The sequence below is a fragment of the Plectrocnemia conspersa genome, unplaced genomic scaffold, assembly GCF_051122295.1.
Source record: "Plectrocnemia conspersa isolate PC_06_02 unplaced genomic scaffold, ASM5112229v1 ptg000001l, whole genome shotgun sequence".
Lineage (NCBI taxonomy): Eukaryota > Metazoa > Arthropoda > Insecta > Trichoptera > Polycentropodidae > Plectrocnemia > Plectrocnemia conspersa.
The window spans coordinates 13,085,797-13,103,462 of record NW_028277165.1 but is presented as its reverse complement, the minus strand read 5'-3'; the positions used below and the strand labels follow the sequence as shown (position 1 = coordinate 13,103,462).

Below are 17,666 nucleotides of genomic sequence, written 5' to 3'. Positions count from 1 at the left end.
CTCACTCATTCATATTCTTCCGCTGATACAACTTTTAAATAGCTTAAGAACAAAAGGCCCGATAAAAAAAGCACGCGAATAAAATAGCCCCAGCTATAAAGTCGAGTGCAGAACGCGAGTTTATGAGCTAAACTAAAAAAATAATTGAACAGCTCTAAGCAGTGGTTTTCAAATTTTATGATACTGCGTCCCATATTTTAGGAGAGAAATCTTGGCGTCCCCCCTGATTTCCAAAAATAATTCAGGTACATTTATAAATAGTAAAAAATGTTTTTCTTTAAAAATGACTTGCTGTTAGACTCCACTTTAACAGCAGTTGTGATCATTTGTCAAAGTTGTGTTGAAAAAAAGACATGGATGTTTTTATAAATTTATTTTTGAATTCATAATTAGTATGTTTTGTTTATATAACAAAGTTAAGTTAATATTTGTCTACAACTCATTAGACTTCACTTTCATAGCAGTTTTGTTAGGTTGTAAAAATTGTGCTAGGACATCGTTTGCAGCATTTAGATAAGTTAGGTTGTGCTAGCACATTGTTTGTTGTTCTCTTAAAAAAAGGCAATTAAACCATAACTAATTGGACGTGGGTTTTCCAGAAATTGGATTGCAAAATGACATACATACATCCTCTATTTTTTATATATTATTTTAATTACCATATCAAACATAATTTTTTTATGAAAAGTTTAAGGTGCGCAGTCGAGAAACTAGTTGATCGCAAATATTTTCAGTTCAATCAATAATTCATTTTTTACTGAATTTTCAGCGAGCGGTATCTGTCACAACAAAAAATCATCCTAGAAATATAGGGCAGCTAATTTTCGTACGAATTTATTTATTATTAAAATCAATGAACAGAAACAACTTAATAAATACATTGAAATGATATTTAAAAAGTTCGGAAACTTTTTGAGCGGCATATGTACATATTTCTCTTATAATTTGGGCTTTCGTTCATATTTAGAGAAAGAAAAGGAGAGAGAGAGTGAATGATGAAATTGTAGCGATAAAAAAAGATTGAATTCATGGCGGGATTCTTTTCTGTGGAGAGTTTCCATTGTCCGAAGACAAAAGATTTATTGGCGATGCGCCCTCTCTGCGTTAACGTGTTGCCATAAATCAAGGGCGTCGATCTTAGATATGAACAAACAGAATAAATTATGTTAAAACATAGCTCGATACTCGTTTGATAATATGTACCCTATATTTATATAATATCTACATATTGTATATATCAAACCATTTCGTTTTTGCAAGATAAAATAAGGATGTTGTGACGAAAATATTCATTTCATTCGGTATCTATGTCTCCCAAATCGCGGAGGAAAGCTTGTGTAAAAATATTTATAGAAAATTGTGTCAAAACTTCTATGGCAATAAGTAAGTCGCAAGAACATTCCTTCATTTTAATTGCAATTCATTTTAGATATTAATTGTTCTCTCTCGGTCAATATTATATCGTAATATTTCGAACAGAGCATCTAAAACATCTACTATATGTTCTATCAGATAATGTAATATCTTATTGATAGTTAAAAGTGATAGTGATAAACAAAACGCAATCGAAGCTGGGTACGATAGAAAATATTTTAAGAATCTAAATAATTGTTGAATTATTGAAGCAAAATTTACATTATTAAAGGTCGTTATTTTTATATACAATTGTAATAGATGTAATAGATTATGATTTTATAAAAATTAATAATTACATAATTGTCTATAGTAAAAGTTCCCAATATCGTTTTTGATTAAATAATAAATTAATTTAGGTGTTTTTATTTAAAAATATTTTTTTGCCAGTTTATAGTATGTAAATTATATTATTAATAGTGATTGAAACATAAAATAACTTGAAGAATTGTAAAAAAATATTATTTATTAAAACATATTAGTAGGTACATTATCACACATTGTTCTTAAAATAACTTTTTAAAAAGCACATACCATCTAAAATTAAATCGGCCATATTTTTTTCATTTTTTTTTGTAGAAAATTTTGTCTTTTCGTTTTGTGTCGATATTGGTTTATTTAACAAGAGAGCAGCAATCCAGCACCGTTAGTTGTTTGTACAGTTGCCTGTCGATTTAAATATTTTTAATTCTTTCACCATTAATCTGGTAAGCGGTTTCTTCTGATTATGAACGTGATTCATATAATACCAAAGCAAATATAAAGCCGAATAGAATAGTTGAGAAAAATGTAAACAATATTTACCATTCAAATAACCCGTTTAATAGGTTCCGTTAAAACACCGTGTAAAATGAAACCATGTAAAGCGGTACTACAAATGAGAGGGGAAAAAAGAGGGATAGGTTATTTTTTAGAAAAAATAAAAAAGTTTATTTGTACTTTTTTATTTTTTCCGCATTAGTAAATCAGTAATCTGTGTTCATATTTTTTAAGGATTCTTGTAAATCTCTTCGTATCTGGTTAAGCATTGTTTAATTTCTCGTTGAAATTAAAAACCACGATCCATACCTGGGTCATTATTTAGGAAACACATTTGCATATTTTATGCGATTTGCTTTTCATCTTTTATTGTTTTTACACTAATCGTAGAAATTGTTGCTCTGGATGTCATTTGAAACTAATGAAGCTATATCATCCAAATATTCTTCAGTTAATTTATGTTCTTCTAGCAATTTATCAATTTAGTTGATTTTGAAATCCTCCAATCCCTTATCTCATATTCAACATGTGATGTTAAAAATTTCCCAGTTTATAGATTCTCTTGATTCAATATTATTATTACTCGAAACTATTGCAAGATATATTGATTTCCAGTATGCATTTAAAGTGAATAATATTAAGATGATCGCGAATATTCAGACGTTCAATATTATAGGAGTGTTCTGGTGATTTTCAATCAGTGGCAAAATTTTGAATTCAGGATTATTTTCTCTCGTGTAGATTTCAGCTTCAGAAACGATGTGTTGATAAAACCAGTTTTAATAAATAATACTACTTTCATCCATGATTGAACTGAGAGTCTATTTTTATTTAATCCTTGATTAAGTATACGGTTTATCAATATAAGCTTCATAAGTTAGTCATCTGACGCGTTACTATTATACATAACAATAACGTGATTAGATCTTTAGCTGTTTTAAATCTGCTCGCCGTATTTTTAGTCTTGGACACAAAAGTTCTTCTCACCATTTATTCCAAAGGAGACCCGTTTTATCAGCATTAAAAATCTGTTCAGGAGAATAAGACTTATTATTTTAGCTAGTTTTGGAGAATATTCTTCTGCAGCTTTAACGTCATCTGATCTTCTTTCACATTTCATTTTGATGTTGTGTAAATAATTCGCTTTTTAAATTTCTCAAGCAATCCCACCTTCATTAAAAATTTGGTGTGTTGACTTAGTGATGGTTGATTGTCTTGATCGATCATAATGTGATTTAAAACTGTTCTTTTTTTTGTTGTACAGTAGAGCTGTTTATAGGCAATCCTTTTCAGTTATTATCCTCTATCCAAATCACTAGAGTCTTTTCCATCCTTTCTATGTTCGCATCATGTGTGCGATTTGTATGTTTTATTAATAAAAAAAACTAATTGTATAAATACAGTTCGTCAAAAATAAATTGTTTAGACTGATTTACATATTTTTCATTTTAATTTTAGAAATAAAATATTATATTTATATACACGTGTTCAAGCGAATGTATGTAGTATTTTGTACCGGAAATCTTTTGAACCGATCGTTGTCGCAAATATACATTTTTTCTATGATGTGAGTAAGGATTTTTTCTCACATATTGAAGGCCGGTCTGAGGAAGATATAAAAGAGCGCCTTGGGCACCCCTACTGAGAGTATGAAGGTAGACGGAAAAAATAATATAAAAAGCTTTGTCTAAAACACGACACCATTTTCCGCATATTGGTTCGGATCTATTTGAGTGTTTCCGTAATATCAGTTTATAAGCCCGCGAGAAAGGAAATATTTGCATGGATTTTGCGCCGTGCATATTTGCAAATATTATATACGAATGTCGGTTTTTATAGGGGCGAAGGGCTTTCGATTCGATTATATGATAAAAATGTTATTTTTCATAGTAAACAACGAAAAATAAGAGGCTTTTGCGGAGATTGTATAAATTTCGCGCCCGTTTGTACCGTCGGTTGTCCTTCTAATATATTATTCAATGCTGATATGAATTTTTATAAGCGGAGTCCGTCGAGAGGCGAAGGTTCGAATGTGAACCGTAAAGGGATTTTTTAAGGCAATATCCATCTATAGTCGAAGCAGTGTCGTGTTTGGGCGAATAAAAAAGGGACGCGAGATTCGGTGGGCGAAGCTGGAAAATCGCAAATTGAGATTTTTGCCCTTTAAACGGCGGAGAGGGTCGATCTTTAAAAGATGCGCTTTAAAATAGAACCCACATAAAGCTTTTTTACACGTCTCGTAAACGACTTTATTGTGATAAATTACAGATTTGATTTTATAAAGAATATATTTTATAAGAATATATTTTTTGGTTTGATTGTATGTTTCTATTTGAGTAATATATTTCAAAGAATCTTAGGCATTAATTTTACTAATATTTATTGATTTGATAAGTTTTTTTTGCAATATGAAGGTACTCAAAAGCTTTTCATTACAGTTTCAGATATTTTACGAGTGTGCTAATTTACTTTTTTTTCACATAGCACCATAAAAAAATGAAAGAAGTAACTTTAAAGATCAAATGATAACAAGCGCAAAATTATTTTATTGCAATAAAGTAATTTATGCCGGCGCGTTGTACTAGATACTAGGCCACCATGGTAAAACCATGTGCTATAAATACATTGCTTTAGAAAAAAGGTAGTTTAGAACCTGGCATAATGTAAACTATTGTATGTTACAGTGAATAACTTGGTTTCTATTGGACGACATAAAAAATATTATATATACACTCGATAGTTTTATTAATTACCGAAACAGTTAATGAGATTCTACGCTTAAATTTTTCGTTAACTAGCATATATTTAAGAAACATAAAATCATGTAAAGCTGCTAGCTTTAACACACAATTATGTTTCTAGATAAAAACGTTGAAAATTAGCGTTGTGGTAATTTTATTTAATAGTCACGATGCTTAATTCGCTTAATGGTATTTTACAAACCAGAATGTACTTTGACTCCTTAAATACAAACCAGAGGTGCTTTTTATGTATCTAGTTGCTTAGTTCTTGGGGCTTAATATATATACACGCATGTATGTACTCACTATGTACGTATTTTATTAACGTTGAATACGCACCGTAAATAAATACATAGTTTCATTTTATAAGGTTATTAGTGGTCTGTGTTTAAACTTTGTGTTATATTGTGTGATTTAGAAACTCTATTACACAATATGTTTGTGTTTGCTCTCTAGTGTATTTTTGGACAATGTAATGAATTAACATACAATTTGTTTTATTATAGCAGTGATTGAAATTTCTATTAAAACAGTTTTTATAAAGTTTTATGTATACAGAAAAAGAGACTGAAATATGATAATTATGTATTTGTAAAAATATATAAAATTTCCCATCATAAAAAAATACAATAGTCAATTTAAATATGTATGTATGTATATAATATAAAAACTGTTACTTTTTCTATATTGTAAAAAACTATTATATTGCCCCTATTTCAGTTTTAAAAATGTTTGTTTAATATTTATTTTTATTAGTGGTGGTGAAATTTGTTGATAAAATACTTCCATAATATTAAAAGTTCTAATAGTTGTTAGTAAATGTAGAAAGGAAATCACTGGTTGATTAATGGTTTAGTGCAGCTGTAATATACGTTACACTTTTCTTATATTATACAATAGTTCCAGGAATTATAGAACTCGTTATTAGAAATTAATTCAATTTTAATGTTTGTTCGAGTAAGCAAAAAACTAGTATGGGAAAAAAATAATCGGAAAATGTAATGTAATCTTTATTCGATACTCTAACAAGTTTATCTGAAAAAAATGTGAAATAAATTCGAATATGAAATTCAAGTTACAATTAAAATACTAGCCATCATCATTATTCGAATAAACATGCACAACATTACAAATATGCTTTTTAACTTCTCTCTCGCTTGAATAGGTTCTATTTAAAACGCATTAATATATTTGTTATAAAAATACGTTAATGCTATTTCGTTTGTGCAAAATTAAAAGTCACTTAAATCAAAATGCTGTGAATTTATTTATTTTTTAAATTAAATTTTTATTACAAATTACACCATCATGAACTAGCAAGTTTACTATTATTGATTAAAAAATGGACAAGCAAACATTTAAAAAATAATAATAAAAATAGTTAAAACACATAAAATATATGAGCACTATCCCACATACATTTTTCCGGTTTCTAATAGCTATCGTTGAGAACATCCCTGTGTTTGGCAAGGTCGATGAGAAGCTGGAAAGCTCGTGCAAGAGAAGTATTCTCAAGCACTGTCGATTGTGTCTTTAAGGCAGCGGTGTCTAACCGAAATTGTTTACTAGGGCAAAACAAAAAAAAATACACTGTGGGACACACATATTTATTTACACAAAACATGCTATGTATTTTTTAAATTATATTAAAAAAATTATATTTCAGAAAAAAAAACCTTTATAATACAGTAACATAACATTTATAACAGAGTAATATTTTTATGTGAAATTCATTTTTTTTAATTCCCACTTAAATATTTAATATTAACATGTATTTTTGACGTCATACAGTGTATTTTTTTAATGTTATCTGTCAATTTATTACGACTCTTAGATTCCATTATCTTTAATTTAAGAAAAAATATTCACACATAAGTTGTTCCAATTGCAGGTGTAGCGCTCATCGCCATTAATCGTTTTTTTAAGTTAGGGAATTTATCAATAATTTATCACTTTGTCTTTGGTCTCAAACATATATTTTAATTTAGAAGATAACTGGAAGTCTAATAACTCCATCTGTAAATTTAATGGAACTGATTCCACAGTAATGTGCGAATGGACATTCAATAAGTATTACTTTAACGAATACTATTAATAAAAAATATTAAACATATTCTCATCATTCTCTAAATATAAAAATCTCTACTGAAATTCTCGCAATAAATTAGGAGTAGTATTTTCTTTATGCATATTTAGAAACAGGTACAATATTGTCATTTAAAGCCTTTTCTATTACAATAAATCTTAAAATGCACCTTTGTAATAAGTATTACTGTAACAAATACTTTTTTTAAATATAGGAAGTGCCCACTTATTTTATGAAATATTCTAGAGGCTTGATATTTTCACACATATGTCTGTAAATATTAAAATAACAGTAAATAGTTTTCAAACAGAAGTTTAAGATACTTACTATTAATTTCATGCGTTATACTCATATCAGATTGTGAATATATTAATTATTATTATTCAGGGCATACAAGCTCGAAAACGCTGTTATTACATAAGTCATCTAGTTTCTTAACGAGCTTGTCAGACACAATGCTGTTTTCAGTGATAGTTACAAGGAGCTGGATCAACCGTGAGATGGTGAACTATAATTGGCGTCACTATAACTTTTTTATTTATTTTATTTTTGCAAATATTTTTTTGCGCTTTTGTAATTATATATTTTTTAAGTCGTGTATACATATATTTAAATATAAGTGTGTTTATACGCAAACCTATATGTAAATAAAATATTATGTATAAAGGATATTATGACGTATTTGAGAAACCTGTAAATTTTTGATGGTCAGATTTCTTATACATATTTAAATAAATTTCAATTTTCCAAAGTTTTTGGGATTCATATAGTATTTTGACTCATGACATTTAAATTGTTAGGCAATGATTTTTACTATTGAAACATTAATATTATATATTTATGAGCCTTTTGATACACAAATCAAAATGAAGAAAAAACGTCTTTAATTACAACATCAGAGTAATCGACAATTGCGAAAAACTCGCTTCACTTATCAGTCCTTCGTGGATAGCTCGCATTACGCGTACGCGAGATAGCTTTCGTTATAAATCAACGATACGTTTAACGAGCCGTGAATTCGGGCTTTCGTTTTTTGTATTCGATGCCAATGGATAAACGTCAATATTTTTTGATTAATATCGTCGTCTCGGGCTCCGAAACCAAAGGAGGTCCCCTCGCGCCGACAAGGGGAAGAAGAATATTTTATTAGTTCAATCAATCACCGCATGCGATTCAATTCACCCTGTCGATCTCTGGCGACGCCCACGGGGTGGGTCATTAGCATCCCTCGTCATCGAAATATGGCCGGCGTTGTTATGGATGATTTTTTAATGAGGGCGGTTTTTTTCTCTCTCTTTCTCCGAAGCCGGAGTGTTGAGTACGAAAATTAATATTGACTGTAATATAACGTTACATATACCCTTTCTAAATGGAATGACGCTTATACAAACATTGAAAATCTATACTAAATATATTTGTAATTATATTTAATTTTACCCATTAAAAAGCTTTAATCTTTTTATTTATTCAGGTGAGATGTTAATAATGATTCTCTTACGGGTGTTTTAAATTGAGATTATTATATTTGTTGTGATATTTAAGTCGTTAGATAAAATCACAACAGATTATACATTATTTATTTATAATTTGAACGCAGGCATTTTACACCTCTCCTTGTTGAGTTGCATTTTGGAGTGCTCGTGTGTCGCTAAAAATTTTTATCGCTTACTTTATAATTTAAAGAAACGTTAAAAGTATAATACTTAAATATTATTCGATCATTTTATTACAAAATTTGTTATATACCTCGATTTACACATTTAAAAGTGCAATTTATTTTTATCTAACTAAACCTCAAATAAATTCAACCAATACAAATAGGGAAACATATAGAGAGATTTATCTGCAAAGGGAATGATCTGCACTAATTTTTTATTGACTCAGTTTAACCCTTAAATGTATTGCAAATCTGCTACAGTTTATTTAAGCGCTTATAACTCAGTCTTCGTTCAATAAAGGAACTCTATTGCATAGTGTTACATATGTGTAACAAACGCCAAGCCATTGTGTTTTAAAATTATTCCGATAGATGTCTCTGTACGCGTGATAATGCTCGTTGGGTGCAGGTGTGTCACATTTTTGGGAATTTCAACATTTGTTTTCATTGGTGCTAGTGGATTTAAAATGAAATAAAATTAATCAATATACTCCAAAATGGTTAGTCTATCATTGTTTATTTATTTTTGATTTCAATTTTTTGTAATAGTTGCATAAAATAAACAAAATATGCAGTTGTAGACACTGGCGCATATTGACCAAGAGGAACAGATGCAAAATACCAAAATGCAATGGAGTTTCATAACCAATGTGTGAAAACTGTGTTGTGGTCTTATGTTTTAATAATAAGAAAAATTGCTTTAAGAATTTTCACTTGTATATGTTTTTAATTAAAATATATTTGGTCGCGTTCTGCATGATATTGCATATTTACGACAAGTATTTTTTTTAATAAATATAATCCGCAAATAAGCCTAAATATTTTTGCCGTCATTTTTAGCCTAATTTTAGTATAATTTTTTTTTTATTTTTGAATTTGAAAAAATCATGCATTTAGGGGTTAAATAATGATGTGTTAAAAATGTTATGTAATTTAAAGGTTCACTTTTATTCCATTTATGATAATAACTTAAATTTGTTTTGTGTAATAAAAGATATGTATATATATTTTTTAAATATACGTGCTATTTATAATTAAGTTGTTTTATACTGTAGTAACAAAAAAAACAGTTATACCTCTAAAATTACCGGTAAATCTATATTTACTTAAAATTTTATCGATTTACAGGTAATGAAATTTTCCGGTGAATTCTCAGGCAGTATCATAACGAAAGTAAAATATAATTGGTTGTTTTAATTATCTGGTTGTATTATTTTCTTGAAATTCATCTGATTTTGGATTAACGTAGATAATAAATTTAGCTTTCAATATTCATCAATTTTACATTCCTGATTTTATTGTATTTATATGTAATAGATAATCTCTAACTTAATTTAAAATTAATGTTTATTAGAAAGCATTACTGCGGTAACTAAGCTATTATTAAATTATTATTTGTATCACCGCATATAAATTTTCACATTGATTGTTTAATCATAGATTTATTTTTCATATAATGTAAATGAGTCTTTTTATTAGGTTATTATCAAAAGTAGTTTTATTTATTAGATTAAATCTATTTATAACTTAGTATATACATTATTATTACATTGTAGATCAAAGGCTTTACTTTAAAGTACAATTTTCGATCGTCGTCATTAATTAAATTTCAAGAACCCTCGAACTTTTAAAGTAATTCAAAATGGCGTAGAAATTACGTAATATAAAGTCGTTAATTAAAAGACAATTCGTTACCTAACATATTTATTTAAAAATGTGTTTTTAGAGGATATATTAAAACTGAGATTTTATATATGTATTTCTGTATTTATATATTATATTGTTGTCAGTTTTTTTTAACTATAATTACAATATGATTTAAAAAAGATTTAGAATCAGGGATATCACATTTACTTACTACTTTGTAAAATAAAAAATATAAAACAATCGAGATATAATATATGTATATACTATAATAAAAAAATGATCACAGTCAATTGATTGCTTATTTTATACCATTTTTTTTATTTTTTATTTGCAGAATGTTGGCGATATGTGATATTTCAGCGGATCCAGGGGGCTCGATCGAGTTTATGAATGAATGCACAACAATAGACACTCCGTTTTGTCTCTACGACGCAAACAGGAACAAAGACACAAAGAGGTATTAATTTTTATTTGTAAAAGCAACTTCAAATATTTATAGCGTTTTGTAAAGATAGCGAGGTACGTACGAAAGAAATTTTGTTTATATAAAACGCGTTTAATATTATATTAATCGCATTCCCAGTATTCTTCTTATTTCAATTTTGTATAATAATATTTAGGTATATATAAAGCAATAAGTAGTGTTTAAATAATCTTCAATTAAATCTTATAAGTAGGTACCAAACACTAGGATTATGCTCTAAATAGTAAAGGAGAAATGATTTTTCTTGAAAAAACTGTATTCGTTAAAAGCGATATTTGCAATAATAGGAACAAGTGGGTTATAATGATTATGACAATAGTAACTCGTTAATGTTAGCACAGTAACTCGCTTTTTTGTAAAAATATTGGGTAATATAAATTAAAACTTCTGTCGTATAAATTTCTTAAATAAAATAATATATTTGTCCTGTTATCTATAACAATAATGATCTAATATTTTTTAGTTTTTGAGTTATCTCTAAACATTTATTACGAGAATTCAGAAAGTATTGTTTTGATAGAACATATCTTGGTGCAATTTTTTTTAAAAGTAGTTTTTTCTAACAAGAAAGGCTTTCATAAGGTAGTTCTTTCTAACAAAAATAACAAAAAAATATTCAAGCATCAGTAATAGTCTACCAAAGTACATAAAGTATTAATTTAATTATATTTCTTACAAATTTTAAAAATAATGCCTTGATTTTGTATTTCTCATATAGTAATACTCGCAATATAAAGGCTCAATGGACTTAAGAGAATAATATGTTGTATTAAAGCGTCACAGATTTAAAAGCTTAAAACTTTGTCGATTTATTGGAAAACCAAACATTTTAAGCAAGTCCATGAACTATAAAGCACCGTTAAAACAAATACCCAAAAAAGCCTTACTTCGTTCAACTATAAACTTAATTTATTTTATTATGTCGTTTTAATGTCCTTACATATATATTCTGCGTTACAAATAATATTATTATTAAAAAAATAAAAGCGAGATCATAAAACTAACCTTTTAAAAAGATCATTTTTAATACACATCGATAAATATATTATATACAGGTACTCCTCATTTAACAAAGTAGTAGTCATATACTTTTATATTTAATATTATTATTTATATTTTAATAATTAAGTACATAGCGAGAAAACCTAGACATGGTACATTGATTATTAAAATGATTTACCATAATTTTGTATATTTTAATTTATATATATGATCATAAGTCAAGTATTTAAATATTTATTTTAAAAATATTACAAATTTATTGCTAGGGTTGTGTTATATACAATATGTATATGTACATGTCTAACACAACCTTGGCAAAAATTGGTATTATTATTTTCTGAATTTTTCGGAATATATTGATATAAAAATAATATTGAAAGTTGTACACGACTTGGCACTTACTTTTTATTTGCTTATTAAAGATCAGAAATGCTGCATTTTCTTTCGTAAAATACACAAAGAAATAAAATCTTAGAATAAATTTCCGTTAACCGTCAACGGCACAAACGTGGGATAAGTTAATAGAATACTTCATCTTAGAATATATCTGTAACTGAAAGCTTATGTTGTTGATAATATTATTACAATAATATTAACAAGAATATATAAATATTGCTTATGGTGTATTTAATCTATCTTATTAATATAAATTTACTAAAACAAACACAGTAAAAACGCAAATAGGAAAATTGTGATTTAAAGTCTTGTCAATAGGTTTTGCGGGAGAGCAATAAATCACTTAGAGTTAGTATTTCCTCCGAGGGAAAAAGGTGCATTCAAACATTTTTCTGTTTAACAAATAGTCGTTTAGGCACTGCCTCGGTAATTTATTCCAAGAATTTATTATTCTTATAATAGATTTATTAAAATAGGTATTGTAAATGTCGCAAGTCATCTTTTTTTATCCGCCTCATAATTTTCTGGTTTAAGGTATTCTTTCGTCGATCAATCTCTTTCGATACAAAGTGGCCCAAAATGCTTTTTAGATACTGTTACTGCTATATATGTATAATAAATAAAATCGTTTAATAGCTATTATTTTATACATTTGATGACATAAAATCAAAACAATCGGCACAAAAACAGCTTAATTTTTTTCTCAAGTATCAATGATAAACTGTTTTTGTGTGAAATTCGCTAACATAAATTTATATTTTTACCCATCTAAGATATTATTTTGTATAATATATTTTATTGCAGCTTAATATAAATTTTTTGTAAAAATATTTTTAATTGTAAGTTTATGGATTAAAATGTGAAATAGCTAAAAGTTTAGGTAAAAACTCCCGAGTTTCATAACATCAAAAATTCTTTGAATATCAACTCAACGAAATCGTTCGATTTAAAAAAAAAACTTCTGATATATATTATTAAGAGACTTCTATGTTTTCGTTCTGTGATAGAAAAAATAATTCATAGAGGACCATATTTTTAGGTAGTATCGATTGTCATCAATGTATTTATAGAGTCATTGACACATTTAAAATTTTATATCAAGCTGAAATTTAAAATAACATTTTAATTTTAGTTATGTTTGTGCAATTTTATGCAGGTAAACAATAAAAAGACAGTCTAGATTGGGGTTTTGCCCCAAAACGCCACTAGTATTTATTATATTTGAGTGCGAACGATATAACGAGATGTCGGCGATAAATTTTGCAGAACGAGGAGCACTTTCAATAACGGCAGTTAATTTGATTTGTTGAGGCAAGAGAGTAAAAGGAGAGTATCGGCCGTGCAATCAATGTCATAAGATCGTACATAAATCATGATTTGTTTTTCTCTTGTTCTTTCGACTCGAGGATGCGAGCTTTATCTTGGGGTTAGAAATAAAAAAGCTCGGAAAATCTTTTGTTCGCGACGTGAAAATCGAGTAATAGATAAGGGAGGGAATTTGTGTTCGTAAAATTTAATAAACAAATATCTTATTGCATTGTACAATATGTATATACTGAATTATTATATTATTTATTAGCTGTACTGTAAGCTGTTTGTATTAAGTATTGGTAAAAGTTGGGTCTGCGTTGATATATTAGAAATATAAATTTTAAATTATTTTATGTTGTTTCTACAATTATAATGTATCCGATAAAATAATCAATTCTTAATAAAGATGTTCTATCTCTAAATTTGTATGCAATGTAATTAATGATCTATCATAGCTCATAGTTCATGCGTTTCTTTGTTCTCAAGCCGTTCAGAAAAATGTCTCACGAATAACGTAATTGGCAACCATTCACGATGACGTACGACTAACCAGGGAGTAATTCGTCAACCGAGCAACAAGTTGACTACCAGTTTGATCATCCGGGAATTTATAAATTCAGGACGTAATCTGTTTACGATGTTAGCGACAAAGGACGGGGATTTTTCCCTTTCACCTTTAATGTTTCACACATATGCGATCAAAGGAGTGTGCCGACCCCGATAAAAGTTTCAGACGTCTGTGGCAATAGTCCAACGCCAGATGCGAGTTTCGCTTGAGAGTGATATATCAAATTGCGGATAGGGAGAGAGAGAAAAAAAATAACCAGTTAAAATTTTAACCGAAGTTTTGCGCGCATGCGAAGTCTTATCGCGCGAAGTTAAAGAACTTTGGGTGATTTGTCAGCGGTGGAGAAAATTAGATGTGCCAAATTATGTGATTTTATTTATGCTTTAGTTACAGATGCGAGAATAAAGCCGAATTTATAGTTGAATAATTTTGAAGCAATTTGTTTGCTCTTAAGTTGCTAGGTGAGACGTTAATAATTAATTATTTGACTGAAACCATTGAAAAATTAAATATAATGAATGAAAACTAAACGCCCTTCATTAAAATATACTTTTAATAGCTTCGTTAAAAAGTAATACTGTTTTTTCACAACTTTATAGTTTGTATAATATTAATAATATAATAATCACGTTAAGTTAAGGTTAGATGATTACCAATGAATTAACCAAATAAAAATATGCTGTAAATATTTATCTTCATTCAGCAATAATGTTGTATAAATATAAATATTTATTAGTAAAATTTAATTATATATTACAAATAAATTATAAACTATAAATGATCAATAGACTATACATCAATATGGTAACATTAATGATTGAATTGGAAAAAAATGATCTTTAATGTAGGTTTATATTTTTTATTTTAAAAATCCATAATTATATTTTAGCAACGATCACTTTAACTAGCTTAATATATCGTATAAGTCAGTTACTTAGTGCTTTTTACATTTTTATTGTCTTGGAGGTCGGTATAAATGATTATTATATAAATTTAATTCTGATAAATCATCATAGATTTTCTTGATTTTCCTAATCTCACAGATAAATACCGTGATGATTAATTAAAATCGAGCTATGTCGTACATATTAGGTATTGAATATTTTTTGGAGGATAATAATTGGTTATTCATATTTTCTTTATTAAATGCTAATTTTGATATAAGTAATCAATTTATTATTATTATTCACACTCATGGAAAAGTATATGTGCATATAATTTTAATTTGCAACTAACTAAGCTAACGATTATCTTGTTACAGTTTCAAAGGTCCCGGCGTGTTAGTGTGCTCCATAGACAACATGCCGACCCAACTTCCTCGCGAAGCCACAGACTTCTTCGGCGATCTACTTCTTCCTTACGCCCTAGACATAATGAAGTCAGACGCTACTAAACCTCTGGAGGATCACGAACTCAACCCGTCGGTGCACGGAGTAAGTTATTACTAATTTTATAGAGCATAGCACTCGTAACATACTACATCACTATTAGGTATAATAATTTAATAAATAATCGCTTATAAACGAAATTATTAAAGTTGGACTAGTAAAATTAATTACATCCATACACCTGTTCTATAAGTGTTCCATGTACGTATTAATATCGCAAGATTTATTTCCGGATATATACACGAATGAATCATTACCATGAAGAGACACTAACTTATAACACGGTTACTAATCGATAGACAAGTAAGTGTACGTGGTGTAGTGGAATATTGATGCAATTTGCTATTCATGTTTAATTATTAAAAGGATATTTAAAAATATATATAAATGATCTAAAATCGTGTATGAGTATATATTATTAACAAAATAAAATAATATACTAAGTTCATTCTTTTTGAGGTTTTAAAAATATATACACCTTTATTGATGAAATGCGTCTTATAAGTGTTTAAAATTTAAGCTAGCAAATACATACTCGAATTTTAATTAAAAATAATAAATTAGAGTAGTAGTATCAACGAGGCACACAGGTGCTATTGCGAGAATTTGTCCGTTTGACACGCTTGTTATAGATGCCAAAGGAGGTTTCAAAACTTTTCAAATTTTAAATAAATTATTATTTTTTATTTAATACTATTGAGTAATCCCAAAGTTCGTTTTTTCAATGCAGGATAAAAGAAACATTTATATTTTTTTTTTTTTATTTTAAAGATTCAAAAAAATTTTTTTTCTAAAAATATAACATTCTCTCTCCTCTCAATTAGTATAAACTGTTGAAAAATTTGATGCAAAATTTCTGATAGTCCATTTTATACATCACTTTGAGATGGCAAAAAATATTTCAGAATCACTCTTGTCTTGCCTTTTGTTCGTAAGCGTGCGATAATTTTAATATATGAATTTGCCTATCGTAAAAACACGTAAAACGGCTCACCCGTCCCATATTGTTGACAAAAAGAATATGTTTCTACTAGGAGTCAAAGAATTAACAGAAACTTTATGAAGTGCCGAACATTGTCAACTCTCTCGGATTTTCAACTTTTCAGGTTGGAATGATAATTGTATAATCTTTTATTTATGAATCACCTAATTGTACAAGCAGAATTTGCTCATTTCATATTTGAAAAAGTAAAGAATAAATATTTTTTGGTACTTCTAAACCGATAATAAATATTAATCACCTAATCAAATAATTTATTCTGTGTAATTGATATCAAAATTGCATTGCATCTCTCGTTAAAGAGCTAACCATCAACCGATGGATAAAAAGCGGTCAAGACTAACGATCATAAATCATTGATGGCAAATAATAACAATAGACTTAAATGCCGTTTTTTTGTGTACGACCGTCCTCCATGTGCAATAAATGTTTTTTTTCTTCATTTTATTAAATTCATATAAGTATGACATGTTTGATTCTAGACTAATATATAATTTGATGTTTAAAAGCTTGGGAAACTATGGTTGTTCGTTACCAAATTGTATGTTATACTCTAGTGCGAAAGGTATGCTTCAATTGCGAGTATCGCGCTTGACTTGCGCGCTGTTTGCGCGTTCGAGTATTAACACCTTATCGTATACACACACCTATAAATTTTGCAACACATTAAGGTCGTATCTAGTAAGGCATAGTTGATCTGATGATTAGTTTCAACCGGGGAATATAATTGTATCGATGCGAGATTTGCCTCGACATAACCGTTAACATAAAATTTTATTATTTCCGAAGAATTTAGATTTATTGGTTTCGTTATCATAATTAGCAAATGTGTATATTATGATTGAAGCCACTTTGAGGTCAAAATTAATTGTCATATAAATATATATATATCGTGATAGTAAGCAAATCTCCAATTAATTTGTGGTTTAATTAAAATTTGTTAACCAATCAGGAATCTAATTTCAAAGCTCGTGGCGATGGTTTCACTTATGTATTATATGTACACTAAAGTGAGTATACAACTATACGTATACATATTATGTGTATTATACATATATGCAATATAACTGATTATTTTCACCTTTATACAATAGAAAATTAATTCAACATAACAAAGGATTATTGCAATAGAGATTGAAATATACGAAAAAAAAAAATAAATGATAAGAAAAATATTAAAAAAGTACGCGATATTATTGCTTTAAATTTTCATG

At 28.1% G+C, this 17,666-nt stretch overlaps 2 protein-coding genes across 3 annotated transcripts in view; one reads left to right on the top strand and one right to left on the bottom strand.

Annotated features, from left to right (window-relative positions):
* The window catches only part of LKRSDH (lysine ketoglutarate reductase/saccharopine dehydrogenase), a 77,671-nt gene that overhangs the window by 17,692 nt on the left and 42,313 nt on the right, over window positions 1–17,666 (top strand). For both annotated transcript variants that reach the window (XM_088190638.1, XM_088190644.1), the window contains exons 10-11: window positions 10,638–10,760; window positions 15,326–15,497. In XM_088190638.1, the coding sequence (XP_088046764.1) occupies window positions 10,638–10,760; window positions 15,326–15,497 (295 nt within the window). The remainder of the gene's footprint in view (window positions 1–10,637; window positions 10,761–15,325; window positions 15,498–17,666) is intronic.
* LOC148238901 (ethanolaminephosphotransferase 1) overlaps window positions 1–17,666 on the bottom strand; it is a 54,425-nt gene that overhangs the window by 25,294 nt on the left and 11,465 nt on the right. The gene's annotated exons all lie outside the window — the stretch shown is intronic.